Source organism: Chaetura pelagica, unplaced genomic scaffold, assembly GCF_000747805.2.
Source record: "Chaetura pelagica isolate M959 unplaced genomic scaffold, ChaPel_1.0 scaffold477, whole genome shotgun sequence".
NCBI classification, from domain to species: domain Eukaryota; kingdom Metazoa; phylum Chordata; class Aves; order Apodiformes; family Apodidae; genus Chaetura; species Chaetura pelagica.
The window spans coordinates 495,036-512,102 of record NW_009953956.1 but is presented as its reverse complement, the minus strand read 5'-3'; the positions used below and the strand labels follow the sequence as shown (position 1 = coordinate 512,102).

The following is a 17,067-nucleotide window of genomic DNA, read 5'->3' as shown; positions in this document are numbered from 1 at the left end:
ATATATATACACATACATATACTCACACATATAACTTACAGCAGCCAGTGCCTAAAGGGGCTATAGGAAAGCTAGAGAGGGACTTTTTACAAAGGATGGAATGAGAGGACAAGAGGGAAATGGTTTCAAACTGAAAGAGGGGAGATTTCTATGAGATTTGAGGAAGGAATTCTTTAGTGTGAGGGTGGTGAGACCTTGGCTCAGGTTGCCCAGAGAAGCTGTGGCTGCCCCATCCCTGGCAGTGTTGAAGGGCAGGTTGGATGGGGCTTGGAGCAACCTGGGCTGGTGGGAGGTGTCCCTGCCCATGCAGGGGGTTGGAACTGGGTGATCTTTAAGGTCCCTTCCAACTCAAACCAGTCTCAGATTCTGTGATTCTATGATGTATGTATGTATGTGTATATTTAAGTGTATATGTATATTTATAAATACATGGTTAACATGATCCTTGTTAAAATCTGTCGTTACATTACGTTACTTATTGATTGATGCTGTTAGAAGAGGCATCAGGCTTTGTGTTCCCATCCATAGTGGCTTGGCTGGTATCAGCTAAAGGCATTTTCTTTATGCGGAACATCTTATTTCTGAAAAAGCATCTTCATCATTGTCCCAGACCTCCCAAGGAGAGCAATCATTTTGAAAGCTTTTAGTGTTTTCTCTTTTTTGCTGGATATCTTCTTCAGAATCAGCTTAGTAGAAAATATTAATTTCTTTTAGAAATAGGAAGGCTGTATAGACCCCTAAAAGAAGGAAAAGGAGAGGAATAAAGCACATGATTTTTTGACAGATTATCCTACTTTAACATGAATATGGGTACAGCTAATGGTAGGTAGCCTGTCCTGTGCTGAGAAAAAATCTTGAGTTTCATGCTGGCAGTCAGTCATGACTAGTACTGACAATGAATTGTGCTGCCTGAAATGTTTTTTGAGACATCAGTGAATTCATTTTTTGTGGAATGCCTCAATATGGTTTAAACAAGATAAGTGTCTGTGATTTTGCTTTTATATCTCTTTTTCACTGAGGGCATCAATATAGAAAGGAATCCAGTTTCCCATTGAGAAGCTACTTAGTCAAACTGCTTGGAGACAGTGTTGGGACCACTTCTGATTAACATCTTAACCAATGATCTTGATGAGGAGATAGAATGCACCCTCAGTAAGTTTGGAGACAACTACAGGTTGGGAGGGAGTGTTGATCTGCCTGGGGGCAGGGAGGCTCTGCAGAGAGACTTGGTCAGACTAGACCCAGGGGCCAAGGTCAATTGTATGAAGTTCAACAAGGCCAAGTGTCGGGTCCTGCACTTGGGCCACAACAACCCCAGGCAACACTACCAGCTTGGGGAAGAGTGGCTGGAAAGCTGCCCAGCAGAGAGGGAGCTGGGGGTTCTGATTGATAGGTGGCTGAATATGAGCCAGCAGTGTGCCCAGGTGGCCAAGAAGGCAGATGGCATCCTGGCCTGTATTAGAAATAATGTGGCCAGCAAGACCAGAAAGGTGATCATCTATCTCTCTGTACTTGGCATTGGTGAGGCCACACCTGGAATACTGTGTCGAGTTTGGGGCAACCCACCATGAGAAGGATATTGAGGTGCTGGATCATGTCCAAAGAAGGGCAGCAAAGCTGGTGAAGGGCCTTGAGAACAAGTCTTATGAGAAGCAGCTGAGGGAACTGGGGCTGTTTAGTCTGAAGAAAAGGAGGCTGCCTGAAAGGGTGTTGTAGAGAGGTTGGTGCTGGTCTCTTCTCACAAGTAACTGGTGTTAGAACAAGAGGAAATGGCCTCAAGCTGCTCCAGGGGAGGTTTAGACTAGATACTAGGAAGAACTTCATCACTGAAAGGGTTTTCAGACATTGGAACAGGCTGCCCAGGGAGCTGGTTGAGTCACCATCCCTGGATGTGTTTAAAAGTCATCTAGATGTGGCACTTGGGGACATGGCTCAGTGCTGGACTTGAGAGAGTAGGGTTAATGGTTGGACTCTGTGATATTGAAGGTCTTTTCCAGCCTAAGTGATTCTGTAACTCTGTGAGATCTGACCAAGCCATGTTGGTGGACCTGTCAGTTGGGGAGTTCCTCTAGCACATGAGTCAGTGCTCAGGCTGTTCTTCTGGTCTATAGTACTTGAGAAATTTGCAGTTGGCAATAACTGGTATTTATTAAATAATCTAGAGTGAGGGCAGAATACTGGTTTAGGTATGACAAGTCAGCCATGGTAATTATTTTATTGTAGGGGGGTCATCCATTTTATGTACTAGTTTACAGGAATAAAAATATTTGATAGGAGGAAAAAAATAAACCTGCAGTTCAGGGGAGTTACTGAGCTAGAAATCAATTTTCTACCAGTCCAATTGCAGGCCATGGTCTGATAAGTTTACATTTTCAGTATTGAACTTTGGCATCACACAGCAGGCAGATCTCAGAGCAGTTGTGAAATGGGCCACAACCAGGAGCTCAGAGTTAATCAAGTGACAAGTTGCATGTGGAGAGGGAGAGAAATCAGAGCCTTGGCCATAATTCACTCTTTGATAAAGACAGCTGGGCTGGGGGGGATGAGGTATCAGCTCATGGAGGACTGTGCCTAACACTGATGAGGCTAAACCCCAAGAACTGACTTCTCAAGAGTTCTGAGCTGCACCTCTGCCTTCTACTTATTTGAAGTGACAAGAATAAACCAACTTTATTTTTGGTTTGGGGCTATTTCAGGGTCACTGCCTGAGAGTCACTGGTGAGGTGGGGGTGTTGGTTTTGCTGTTGTCTGAGCAGCAGGATGTGTGTGACTGATAACATTAAAATAAAGTGAAATAGTACACTCATGCTGAAAACTTTGGGATCCATAGCAATTGTAACTGAGGCAATCATCCCCAAAAATTCAGCCTATGACTTCCTCCTTTTTATTGTGGCTTTATCCTTGCTCATGTCTGACTCTTTATGGGTAGTGATGATAAAAATGCCCAAGAGTAAAAAGCTATTCCATGTTTCTGTCATTTCTTTCACTGAGAAAAGCTACTGAGATTTGTATTTAGAAGGTCACATGTTGCTGCTCCGGGTTCAGTTGCTCATGTTGGATAAATGCTCTAAGCAAATATTTTTCATGGTAAAACCTTATTTGCAGAAAATTAATATCTGGATTATTCCATCCTCCTTATTGCTTGGTTATTGCTTTCTTTAACAAAATCAAGGTGGTCTTTAGAAGTCTGCTATGTGAGATTTTGTGAGTGAAAACCATGCCCCAAACCTGAAAAGGTTAATTAATGCAGCTAGTTGGACGGGAATGAACCAAGTAATAAAAAGGCACAGTGAGATGACAGGTTGAAACATGAGTGATAACTTTCCTTTGCACTAATAAGATAGGAACCTTTTACAACAGTGTTCTCAGTGTCCAAGTGGCATTCAAAGGAGTCATGAGAAAAGAAATGCTGGCCCTGACACAACCATTGCTTTCCAGCCAGTCACATAAATTGGGAATGTAATATAACCTGTAGTCAACAATAAAATTAACCTGGATTCCAGACAGATGTGTGTATGTGCTGAGAAAGTAGCTCTGTTGTGGGTGCATTTTGCAAGCAGTGAATTATTAAGGAAATACAATGACTGAGCTGCAAAATGAAATTGGATTGTTGCCTCTCCAAATAGAAGACCTTCTTATTCTTAGTACCTCCAAAGAATGTGCAGCCACTCAGTGGGTAATTCAATAAAAAGTTTCCTTTCCAACCTGTTTCTCTTCCCCTTTCTCTGCTCTTTTTTATCAAGCTACGGGGTTGGGATTGGCTGGTTTTTTATACATTGCTTTCTACATAGCTACCTCCTATAGGCATACATAGATGTAAATGACCTTAAATGAAAAGAATGAGTGCCTATAGAAAGTACTAAAATGTGTCAGCAGGTTTGTTCATCTGATTAATTTTATACAATGTTCTATTTTGTAGCTTTAAATAAAATAACACAGAAAAAGGTTGTCAGTCCTGTAATTTAAATACTGTTGACCTTCTTTAAAATAAAAACAACAACAAAACACAAAAAAAACCACAAAACCAAAACCACAACAAACAAAAACCAATGACAAAACAACAACAAAAGCCCCAGTACCCCAACTTTTGGGGCTTAAAATCCCCTAAGGTTTCCATTTAGGAGCCTTTTGGACTGTTAGATACAGGGAATACCTGGTGGGGCAGGAAAGGTACCCTCAATGTGCTTCTGAGTGCAACTGAAAGCAGCTTTAAAAACCCTGAGAAAGCAAGAGGGGAACGAGGTTTTATGTTTCCTGAAAGGTTTTCTCTTTTGCCATCAGGGTCACTGCTATTACCACGGCCACGTGCGAGGGTTCCCCGGCTCCTCCGTCAGCCTCAGCACCTGCTCAGGACTCAGGTGAGTCACCATTTCACTCATAACTTGACCCTCTTTAAGGAATCAGCCCAGTACCCCTGGAATTTTGTTGTATTTTTTCATGGATGTCCCGAAATCTTCTTTTTCAAATGAAGGTAAGAATCTCTGTGAACATATTTTCCTGCTGGTTGCTCTGCAGAGAAAGAAGAAATAGGAAAGACCCTCTGGGGGGTTTCCATGATGACCCTTCTCCCTTGTTTACCCCCTTTTGCAGCAGTGCAGTTCTTGGCAAGGGGCAATGGTATTAAACTAGAGCAGGGCAGATTCAGATTACACCTTAGGAAGAAATTCTTTACACTGAGGGTGGTGGATCATGGGAACAGGTTGCCCAGAGGTGGTAGAAGCCCCATCCCTGGAGACATTCAAGGTCAGGCTTGACAAGGCTCTGAGCAATCTGGTCTAGTTAAAAATGTCCCTGTGCACTGCATGGGGGGGCTGGACTAGATGACCTTTAAAGGTCCCTTCCAGCCCCACACATTCTATGATTCCATGATTTTTGGGCTGGCAGTGCCTGGTGGTTCTCAAGCCCTTCATGTCTTCCAAGCTGTTTCACCAGTGATGGCAGGACTGCTTTGCAGCTGCAGGCTCATGCATTGTCCAGAATTCCCATCATTCCCTTTACAAACATGGCTATGGAGCTCAATAAATTCCTTTCATGGCAGGTATGATGCTCAGCATCAAGATTTTAGCAATTTGGTAACAAGAACAGCAGATTCATGTTGCTGAAACCCAAACCTCTTCCTAGGTTGAGAAAAGAACAGGCTGACAACACATTAAATACACAATGGACACAGTTCAGGAAACAATTATCTTCCTTACTTGGACAATCAGAGACCAGTATTTACTCACAGAGCTGTCCCAAATCACAGTAATTAGCTGTAAATTGGCTCTAGTGTTCTCCCTGGAAAACCCGGTTTTCCTGTCAGATTTCCAGCTTTCTCAACCTTCTCTGGGTTTGTTTAATTTATCTACAAACAGCAGGAGTAGCTGGAGCCTTTTTCCCTTGATTTTGCATTTTGTGCAATAGTGGTATTTTCAGGGCTTTTCATGACAGCAGCAGAGAGAGCAAACACTTGGTTACCAGGACACATTTGCTCTAGTGGATGGGATTCCTGTGGCTCATTCCCATATGGAAAGGGGTTTTATGGATGCTTCAGTGTGAATCTAGCATCTTCCACAAGTTTACTCTAATTAACCCCCTGCACAGACCATGGCAGGTTGCAAAAATACAGTGCAGGGCTGTAGGTATTTTGTCTAAGGGGATCCCATTGCTGTGAGGTCCACAGGGAAGATTTGCACTGTGAGGGATTCTACATCAGTATCTTGTCCCAGAGTTAAGGCATGTAAAACTCTCAAGTGAAATTACTCTTCTCCAAATTAAATATATTTAGTTTCTTCTCTAATGTGCTCTTCTTACCATGGAGCTCACTGAGTTGTTCCCCAGTTTTGAGGAGTCAGGGGTGCCCTGGCAGCACATGCTGGCAGTGATACTTCTCTCTCACTTGGCACTATCACATATAAATCCCCAAAGTACAAGATGACAGTGTGAGGCTCCTTCCCCTTACAGGAAAAGTGTAGCAGCATCTTTTTCAGCACAAGTTTTCATAAGTTTCCCTGCCAACATATTTTCCTCTCGCAGGAGAAGACCCAAGTCCATATCTCAGCATCCATGTCCATTTAGCTGCTGCACTTGCTATTGAGGTTGGTTAAGAGAGTATCTATCAGTGAGAACAGTTTGTGACAAGGGCACCTCTTGACTTACTCCACAAAACTCATTTCACAGGCTGACAGCCAATGGTAACAACCTCCAGTCGTTACTTGTGCTTGATCTGAGCCAGCAATGTCTGTTTGAAAGTTTTCATCATGCACTCTCAGCTCCTTTAACCACCCAGACCCTCTACTTAAAGCTGGTTAGGAGTAAAAAGTCAGGTGGTGTGAACCCCAGGTGGTTGCACTGAGGTCCTGAGAGCTCTGAGCATCTTCCAGAACCAGGCCCACAGGTCACTGTTCTACCCCTGCCACCACAGCATTATTGTGGCAATGCATTTCTTGGGAATTTGGCTGGAAAGACCTGGTTGAAGACATCCCTGCTCATTGCAGAAGGACTAGATGACCTTTAAAGTTCCCTTCCAAGCCAAACCATTCTGTGAGTCTCTGATTTACAATGTGTGATCCAGTCTGAAATCATATGAGTATAAATAGGACAGTTGAAAATTACTTCATGGCTTACTTTGCTGGCAACGTTACTGGTATTGCAGCTTGGAAGAATAGTTATGGATAGGATAGGATGGGATTAGGGTAGGATGAGAGTAGGATTAGGGTAGAGTAGGACAGTATACTTGCCCACCAACTTGCTGGAGTGGGGATTCTTGGTTCTCCACAGCACAGTAAAGCCTGCAGACTGCAGGGGTAGAGACATAAGGCATCGTGTGGCCGTGAAGCTGCAGGTGAGGACAGTCCCTGGGGCAGCTGTTTCATCTGCAGCAGCCAGTGGTAGGAAAGACAAGTCTCAGCTCCAGGGTCTGTTCCTGGCTTTGTGACAGTTTCTAAGTGAAATGGACAAATCTCTCTGTCTCAGATTCTCCATCTGTGCAATTCATTTAATGATTCTTTACCTACCTCACACAAAGCTGTTGCATGGGACCAAAGTTTAAGTGCCTGCAAACCATCTAATGGAAGAAGTGCAAGCTCTTAGCTCCCTGAAACCTCAGAGCACTAATCTCCTCCTCCTCCTACTAGACAGGCTCCTCAGGCACTGCTCCAGGTGTGGCCAGGCAGGGCCAGTGCCTTTTCCTCCAGATTAAGAGAGTTCATTAAAAGACAGGAAACTAGTCGTGAAGAATGGGTTCTGCATGATCTGAAGCCTCTGAGCTCAGCAGGAGTCAAAGCAGCAAAAGGATCCTAGGAATTAGTGAGACAGAAATAGAGGATAGAACAAACCCCCTCATTACCACTTTATAAATCCATTGTGCACTCGTATCTTGAATCCTACTTGCAGCCCTGGGTTTTCCCTGCCCATCCCCACCTCACAGAAGGAACCATTCTATCCAGAAAAGGTGCAGAGGAGGGCAACAGTTATGATCAAAGGTCTGGAACAGCTTTTATCCAACATGGGCTAGGATTTGTCACTTTTGAAAGGAGATGATGAAGAAAAGGGGTGTGATGAAATGAGGTTGGATGTCATGCTGGAGAGGGGGAAATTACTGAATATTTTTTGTAACTCCAAAATTAGGAGGCATAGAATGAAACTTTAGAGCAAAGGAAGGTCCTTTTTTGGTCACCACACAATGGACCTGTGGAGGTCACTGTCACAGGTGGGTGTCAGTGTGAAAAATATCAGTAGGTATCAAAAAGATGAGACAATTTGGGGAGGGGAGCTAGAGTAACCTCTCCAGGGCTGTCAAACCCAGAGGTGTCCCTGACACTTATGCTGTCAGAGCTGGAGGTACCAGCTGTGCTTGCATCTTACCCCTAAGTATCAGCTGTTGGCCAAGGCCAGAGACAAGGTGCTGAGCTGGAGCACCTTGCTCTGAGGTGTTACAGCCACCAAGTTTTTCCTTTCAGTGCAGCCACATGGTTGAGCATTTCAGATGTGCTGGTAGCTTGTAGATATGACCTGGCTGCTCCTTGAGGAGCCATAGGAAGCATCATGTGTGAAATCTCCTGATCCCCAGACTCTTTTCAGTGGTGTCCAGTGACTGAACAAGGGGCAGTGGTCACAAACTGGTAAACAGGAGGTTTAGCCTAAGTGTAAGAAAAGTCTTCTGTACTTTGAGGGTAACAAAGCACTGGGAGCCACTCAGGGAGGTTGTGGAATCTCCATCCCTGGAGACATTCCAAACCTGCCTGGACATGTTCCTGTGTGATCTGCTCTCGGGGATCGTGCTCTGGCAGTGGGATTGGACTAGATGATCTCCAGAGGTCCCTTCCAACCCCAACCATTAAGTGATTCTGTGATCTGCAAAGTAAGAGAGGTTTGACCACTTTACGTTTTCAGGCAGATGGAGGGAGTGAAATACAGGGAGAAGTGAGAAGTGGACTCATCTCTCTGACACACAGACACATATTCCAGCTATGCTATCCTCTCAGAGGTGACATCCAAGTGCCTTGCTTCACGTGGGATCACCATGGTAGAAATAGTTGGATTGGCACTGAGAGCTGCCTAACCTGCAGGTTAGAGGAGAATATAATCATGCCATAATCATGCATCCTGCTGGTTCCTCTGGAGGAGGAAGAGCTGAATGGCAGAGAGGGCATGGTAAAAGCTGAATGCACAGGATGGGAACAATAGTAATCAGGATTTCCAGAGCTTCCATCTGGCTCAGAAAGCCAATTAGACTGACAGAGCTTGTGGGAAGGTGAAGGTCTGACAAAGTCAAGTGGTTTCCTTCCTGTCCTTAGAAAATACCTTTCTGTTTATCTAGCTTGGAGGCTCTTCAAGTTTTTAGCAAATAGTTTTGGCCTGTAGCCACAACACACATCTATGATAAATTTGGATGGACTTGAATGATTTTTCCCCTATTACTCTCTCTACAAGAGCAGAATCTAGCAAATACCTGCAAAAAAAAAAATAAAAATGCAGCCTTGAAGAAGAGCACCATTTACATGGGCCAGGAGCTGGCAGGGGACATGAGGCTACAAAGTGACCTCTCTGGTGGGGGAAGCCTGAGAGCTGCTCTCAGAAACAGCAAGGACACAAATCTCCCAGGAAGCCTTTCCTTTTTAAAACACAAAACCACTCCTGAAATCCCATGAATCCCTCAGAGCTGTGCAATTGCTAGATAATAAGTCTCAAAGTATTCAGTCATTGTCCAACCTCATCAGCGACTGGGAGATGCTGTGTCCACAGTAAGAATGATGGGGACAAGGCCCCAGAACTGAATAGGCAGTTGTTTTTAATGGGATTACATGGTTGTGCTACACAGGACCATTTTTCAAATGGTCTGGCTAAACTCCCTGCACCCCAGACACAGCCAGCTGAAGGGGGGGGATTTGAACATGACACTCCAGACATCAACTATTTTAAAAAGGAATGGAAGTAGGAAACCAGTGAGGAAAAAATGCAAATTTCTCATGGACCCTCCAGCCTGAGTTCCCCACTGAAGGGGAGATTTCATCCAAAAAAGAAGTGAGGAGAAAATTCCAGTTGAGAAATGGGATGTGTACTTTTTCTCCATACTTTCTGAAGAGCTTTTAGTTCATGTAAACATCTCACATGGTTTGTAAACTATCAGACTGTGAAACTACTGGAGGTTTTTGAGCTTAATGTTAGAAAGCATCCATCTTCTGGGGTTTCACAGCTTCTGTGTTCTGTGTGTTCGAGTAGTGAAGAGCTCCTTGATCACCATCACTTCTGTGAGCTGAGATGTACAGGATCTCCATTCCTTGACAGTTGTCTGCACAGTGATCACAGAATCCCAGACTGGTTTGGGTTGGAAGGGACCTTAAAGATCACCTAGATCCAGCCCCTCTGCATGAGCAGGGACACCTCCCACTAGACCAGGCTGCTCAGAGCCCCATCCAACCCCAAGGATCTCTGCTGCCACCAGGACAAGCATGGAAGATGTCCTGCTTTGAGCCAGGACAAAACCAATTTTCCTTTTAGCAATTGTACCAACCTGCACCTTGCTGAGCCTGCCCTTTCTCCATCATGTCTCTGCCTGGCAGCACTGAATTTGAAAAACGAAACAAAATGCTAAACCTAAAAATATTTGCATATATTTTGTGACTCGGAAAAGCATCCTTCATGTGATGTGCAAGTTGGAATCAAGCCTGCTCTTACTGCTGTGCCATTTGCTGTGCAGTGCTATCAAATGGGCTCACTAAATCAGCCCTGGTGCCAACATCTCTTTCCTTCTCTGTTTTTCTCTGCTTTCCTTGCTCTGTCTTGTCACCCTCCCAGCTGAATTCACAGATGACACTTCCTCTGATAACACAATTACTGTTTCTTGCAATCCAAATGCAGGACATGAAATTGCATTATCCCCTTAGATTCAAGTTACTCCCTCCTTAAATTCCAGGCATCAAAGTTGCAGTCCAATGTGAATTACTGTGGACAAATCTGTCTTGCACTGAGGAAGAATTAAGTGCCTGCTACAGTATTCTCTGGGTATGCCTACATTTTAGACACTGTGCTATAGAATATATTTGGAGGTTAATGAAAGGCATTGGCTGGAATGAAAAATATTTGATTAATGATGTGCCTGAGTGAGAACACCTCTACCAGGACTGCATTTGTAAAATCACTAATGCTACTGCTTTAACCTCTCTTTCAGATGCTGCCCTTTGTTGGTTTGGGTCAGACTTGTTATTTTAATGGGATTCTGATGTGCAGGATAGGAGGATAACAGGATTACTTGGGTCTTGTGTCATGCTCTTCATCAGTAGATAATGATTGTGTATGATTACTAAAATTTGCCCCATTTTAAAGGAGGGAAACCAATGCAGAAAGGGGTGAATTGCCTGTTTCTGAAGTTCAGCTTCTGTTCTCTGTGTTTCCTGGTCTTTTAAAGCTGAAGAATGACCAAACCATTTAAAAAACCTCTAAAGATCACCTACACCATTAGAAAAACTGTCTGCAGTTTTCTTAACTTTACCCAGTAGTATTAATCTGTAACCAATTAAAACAGACTACAAGTCATTGACTACTTCATTTCTCTTCCTCTTTTGTTTGTGTCCCACTTCCTTGCCTGGAACATTGTTGTAAAAGTCCTGAGAATGTAGAATGTGTAAGAAGAATACATAAAAATGCCCTAACACCTTTGGGATCCCCTTCCCATAACCTGCATGGAAAGAAACACTGCAGTGAGTAACTGCTGTCCCTCCATCCTGAGCATCATGACAACTGCCCTTCAGGGCCCCAAGGCTCCAATTCTGTATCTATTCATAGAATCATAGAATGGTTTGGGTTGGAAGGGACCTTAAAGATCACCCAGTTCCAACCCCCTGCATGGGCAGGGACACTTCCCACCAGCCCAGGCTGCTCCAAGCCCCATCCAACCTGCCCTTCAACACTGCCAGGGATGGGGCAGCCACAGCTTCCCTGGGCAACCTGGGCCCAGGGTCTCACCAGCCTCAAAGCAAATAATTTCTTCCTCATGTCTAACCTAAATCTTCCCTCTTCCAATTTTAATCCATGGTTTTATTCACCCAAAACGGTGGGACAGCTGTGGGATCCCACTCTTGGCTTCAGAAGCTGCAGCATTAGTTATGAAGTGGAGGTTCTGTAGGTTTTTAGGTGGCACTTGAGTACTGTTCAGCCTTTTGCAGTGTCCATGAGCAGTGACAGCCTTAATGGGAATATGTGGTGTGTAAGCATGACAGCCCTCTGTAGTCTAATTAATTTCCTACAAACTGAAAACATCTACATTCCTCTTCCAGTGGTAATAGAGCTTTTTATTAGTATTGTTTAGAAATGAGCATAACCCTGAGCTTCATTAAAACCAAATGTTTAATTGCATTCATGGGTATCAGATTTATTGATTTACTTAACTTTCCCTGTATATTGCAGCAGAATAATATATCACAGTTTCATATAATTCTGTTCTAGCCAAGTTTTACTTCAGCATCACAATTTCTCAGACAAGTATGCATTGATGGTTTATGTTGGCAGGGCCTTTGCTTCTGCTGACAAGTTGGAAAAGAAAAATCCCACTTATATTTGGAGATTTCCTAAAGCCTGTTGATTTATAAAATACAACTGGCCTTGCATTAAGTTTGGTTTTGGTTTTTCTTTTTAAGAGAAAAAAAAAATATCACATTTGACTTTATTGATGATTTGAATAGTAGAATTATTCCATCTTTTTTTTTCCCTAATTGAGAGATTCCTGGCAAGCTAAACAGCAATTAATGATGAATTAATTATTTACGTTAGGTTTAAATGTCTTTGAGATGGAGGGAGTTCTCCCATCACAGGCCATCTCATTTACACTTTCCCCAGGTGTCCATATGGCACAGAAGAGCACAGAGCAGGCAAATAATTTGGAGTTGCTCATGTTTGGAGGTGATCAGCAGCAAAATGTGATGTTTGGAGGTGATCAGCAGCAAGATGTGGATGTGGTTTATGTGGTGCTGACCACCACCAGGGTTTAAACACTGTTGAGAAGTAGAGTAAAATATGAGCTCAGGCTGAAGACCACACTGAAGCTGCTTCCAGTTGGCTTGGGGTCCACAAGCTGATGTCTGGACTTACTGTATGATATAGATTTGGGTTGTTTCCCTCCTTCTCTGCTACCAGTGATGAAAATCACAGCATGATAGGGGTGGAATTATTTCTTGTCTTTCCTGCCAGGCTCATTTGCAGGATCTTTCTGACTTCCCTGCATCTCCATGGTTTGGGACTGGGGAAAACACAGATGCCATAAAGTGGACACCTGGAGACTGAAAAATGTATACTTTATATTGGTTTTTCCCAAATTTTTATAAGCCTGGGAATTCTGGTAGCTTTTTGCCTGGTAGAAGTACTGTTAGAAATCCCACAGGTTTCAGTAACCCAAGTTCATCTTAAACAATCACCACTGCTCAAGCAATCCCAGAGCTGCCAAAATCCTTTTGTGTTTCCTTGTATAGTTTTTGGGTTGTAGTTTAATGTACTGGAAAAAAAATATAAATCTCTTATTTAACACTAATGCCTTCTGAAAAAAGGAAAAACTGCACTGCCTTGGTCTTTGCTGACTCAGGAATGTGGAGAACCTTGTTGAAGAGGAGGACACAGAAATGGAGTAGGAGTAAGAGAGGCTTTCTTGAAACACCTGACAAAAATGGAAGGAAACAGTTGCTAATGGATTTATTTTGTTTGCATCAAATTCTTGGTACTGAATGACTGGGAGGTTTTGTTCAGCTAACCCTGCCACACCAAGGAAGGAAAGAAAGAAACCATAGCTTTGGAGAAGTTACACTTTTAAGGTGCTGTGCTTGGCACTGATCAGTGGGGAAAATGCAATTGTGGGAAAATAGAATTAGTCAAAAAGAGAGAGCTGGCCAAGATAATTCATATTTGATCTTCATTATCTTATTACAGATGGTCACAAGCCAGGTGCTGATATCCTGTAGGCAGCACTCAAAGGATAAGTGTGCATTAAAAGTATATTTTTCCTTTGTGCTGAATCTGCAGATTCTTTTTCCATGGCATTGCTTCATATCCAAAGGTGGGACTGGTCTGAAAGGCTCGTGCTGTCACTGGGGATGGGGGGCTCAGTGGCAAGTTGAATTGGCTGCCCTGGCTCTGGTGTGCTTGGTTGAAAACAAAACTAATGACTCTGCTATCTGATCATTTGTCCATATCCTCTACTGCTAAATAAATTGAGGTGTAAAGAAATGGTTATTGAATTACTTGAGACAGTAGCTGGGTGTACAAGAGGTTCATTGGAAACCTGGCAGTGATTTATGGGCATGTTTTGGCTATGAACTCTTGACACCAAGATGCTGGCTTTAAAAGTTGTGCAAATCTCTGTGTTTTTTAAGCTGATGTTCTAAGCAGGATAAAGTTTAACATTAAAAATAAAACCCTTGTGTGGGTTTTGAGTTGTCAGTAAAGGGAGATGGTCAAGCTGGCCCATTTCAAGCAGTGACTAATGCACTTCTGCCTCCACTGCTGGTTCCAGCTGCCTCCAAAGTTAAATGATTAATTGCACAAGGGAAAGACAAGAATCCTTATTTGATTGTGCTGATTACAGACTTGCTGATTATCAGAATAAAGGGAATATGTTGTCCTAGATTCCTATATTCTTCAAGGGATAAGGCAGATGTGGAAATAACTTAGAGCTGCAGGGTATGAGGTTACTGAAACCAGGGGGTGACCTGCTCAGAGGTCTCTCATATGTCATGCAGGGCACAGTGTATCCTGAATGTAGCTGCAAGGGGTGCTGTGATAAATCAGTCTTGCTTTTCCCACTGTGATCCATCACACACAGATGCCTGTGTGATGGGTACAGAATGTATCTTTCCTGATTTGCCCAGGAAGCCACAAATGAATTACCAGCCCCTCATCCTTGGTTCAGATCAGTAGTGCAGGCTCCTGTAAATGCTTCTGCTCAGCTTCTAGTATCATAGGCTTACAGACCTTTTTTGTTTCTCTTGGACTTTTAAGTGTTCTAGTTAACAGTTAAATGATCATCTGTTGGCTTGGCTGACCTGATGTTAACGATGTTTTGTAGCAAAATTGTGCAGTCAGCTTGGAATTAAAATTTCAGTTCACTTGGTTTGGAGACCAAGGCTTTGAGTTTCTTCCCCACAACTCGCTAAGAGTAGAACAACTAGGGCAGACTTTTCCTAATTATTTTTGGTTTTCAATCAGTCTTCATGATGTCATTAACCTGCTTCTAGGTCCTTCCTCTTTTTTTTTTCTTTTTTTTCTTTTTTTCTTTTTTTTTTAGCTTTCTGCAGTGGGATTGTATAGAGACACGTGTCAGTCTCACAGTGGTTGTTGTATCTCACCCTGGCTGCACTGCAGACAGAAATAAAAAGGGCAGACACCTCCTCCACACCAAAAAAACACACTAATGGAACACAGAGCCAGCTTTGGGCTGGCAATGATTGCTGTGTAATAGCATCTGTGGACAGTACAGAGCAGTTTAGAGGAGTTGAGGAAGGTTGCTTTGGGCAATTAAAGGTTTCATGGAATTTCAGGTAGGTAGATTGTAGTTATTGCTGCTGAAGTTATGGCAGTGCTTAGGGATTCATGCCTTCATAATGTAAAGATAGGGAAGAAATTAGTCATGCAGTGCACTACCTGGTGTGGTGTCTAACAGCTGAATGCCTACAGCACCCTGCAAGCAAATGCTTTTCCCTAGTTTTGAACAGAAAAATGAGTTTTAAATGGGGCCTTTCTCTGGTCACTCAGTTACCCAACAAAATCTGATGTCCAGCTCAGCATCTCGGACCCCCCTGGCTGGTTGGCAGGATGTGCTCAGGGTGGCAGTTGGGTACAGAATACTCAATTACTTGCTTTTACAGTAATTTCCCCCTGAGCCCTGTCTGCATACCTACTTCATGCCCTCTTATGCTGCCCCAGTCCTGATGTACAGCAGAGAAGTCTTCTGTGATCCTCCACGTGCAATTACTATTAAGAATCCCTATGGTATTGCTGGAGAGCATCCTACTTTATGCCCTAGAGTAGCAGGAATCTTATTCCAGCCTGAACAGATCATGAACACCCACACCACACTGCCTATGTTGCTGTGCTGAGCCAAAACTGCAGCTTTATGCCCTCAGCTTCCTCAGCAGGAGGCACTGGAAAGATGCTCAACCATTTGTCATCTGTTTTACTGTAGCCACTCAGAACAACTGGGCAGAACCCTGCACAAGAACCTGAGCATGGCTGTAGGATGAGTTGGTTGCAGTTTTGGATTAGAAGGCAGCACATGAAGGACAGAACTGACCACGTGTCCTTGAGTCTTCCCCTTGTGCCTTGAAACAAGGTGTTGCTTCTGTTCCTAGACACCTCTTTGCAAACTCTAGCTCACAGCAGTGTTACAAGAGTGCTTTAATGGAGGGAAAATCTTGGAGAACCTCAGAGACCAGGAGGTATTGCTGTAAAAATGATTGTTTTGGATAGTAAAATGTGTTAAAGAAGGATCCACTACTTAATATATCTGAGCTTCATTCTCCTGCCCCCCTGTGCAATATTTAATAAGCCATTTTGATACTGCAATACCTCTTCCATCAGGCAGAATTGATGCAGGCATCAGTGCTTGATTGAAAAGGTAAACTGCAGACTGCAGATCATCGTGGAGACTTTCACCCTCAGCCTTTTCCTACAGAAGCCTTTCCCCAGGTTTTTGACCTTCAGCTTTTGCCACGGGCCCACAGAAGCACACACATCATGACTCCACTCAGGAGTGGCAATGCCTCACTGGGAGAAGGGAAAACACATTAAAAAAAACCAACTGTAGTTTTGCTCTGCAGTACAGCACTTCAGAAAAGTAACATTTTCTTTGAGCTATTGCTTTTAAAGCAGAGTGTGCTGCAGTGGCAAACACCCAGCTTTGGTGTTTGCTGCCTCACCCGACCGTGACATTGTAAATCAATGTTTTGCCTTGTCATTCTCCATCATGATTAAAACTTGGTGTAACTTTGTTGTAGACATCCGTTAGCTCTTGCAAACCGTGCCTCTTACTCTGTTCTCTTCTGTAACAGGGGAATTATTGTTTTTGAAAACAAAAGCTACATTCTGGAGCCATTAGAAGGTGCTACAAGCGAACACAAGATCTACCGAGCAGAGAATTTGAAAATAGCCCCAGGATCTTGTGGCCACCAGCTGGACATCTCTGCCATGGGACCTGGTGGCAATGACACAGCACACCATTCCCAAGCTGGCAGGGTAGGTGGATGATGCACTTTGGTGCTTCTGCTTTGCTGAGAAGGCTGCTGGTAACATTTCCTGATCACTGTCCCCTGTAACTCAATTGCAAGGAGTCTCTTTGTGTACAACATTAAACCTCCTGATTTCTGTTGCCATCCTGTTCTTAAGTGCATGCTTAAAATTAAGCATATGCTTACACAATTTGCTAAAGCTTTGTTACTTTGGCTTTTTTTGATTCTGCATGCATAACTTGCCTTTTACTTTCTTTTTGGTACTGAGACAGCACAGAAGAGCTTATGGTTTCATATTAGGGTAATATATATTTATGTTCATATATGATTATAAAAATAATTTCAGACCCCAAAAGAAAACTGAGCAATGTCTGGAAAA

At 43.3% G+C, this 17,067-nt stretch overlaps 1 protein-coding gene across 1 annotated transcript in view; it reads left to right on the top strand.

The window, feature by feature from the left end:
- ADAM12 (ADAM metallopeptidase domain 12) overlaps positions 1-17,067 on the top strand; it is a 179,249-nt gene that overhangs the window by 99,134 nt on the left and 63,048 nt on the right. The window contains exons 5-6 of the mRNA XM_010001877.1: positions 4,282-4,358; positions 16,512-16,695. Of these exons, the coding sequence (XP_010000179.1) occupies positions 4,282-4,358; positions 16,512-16,695 (261 nt within the window). The remainder of the gene's footprint in view (positions 1-4,281; positions 4,359-16,511; positions 16,696-17,067) is intronic.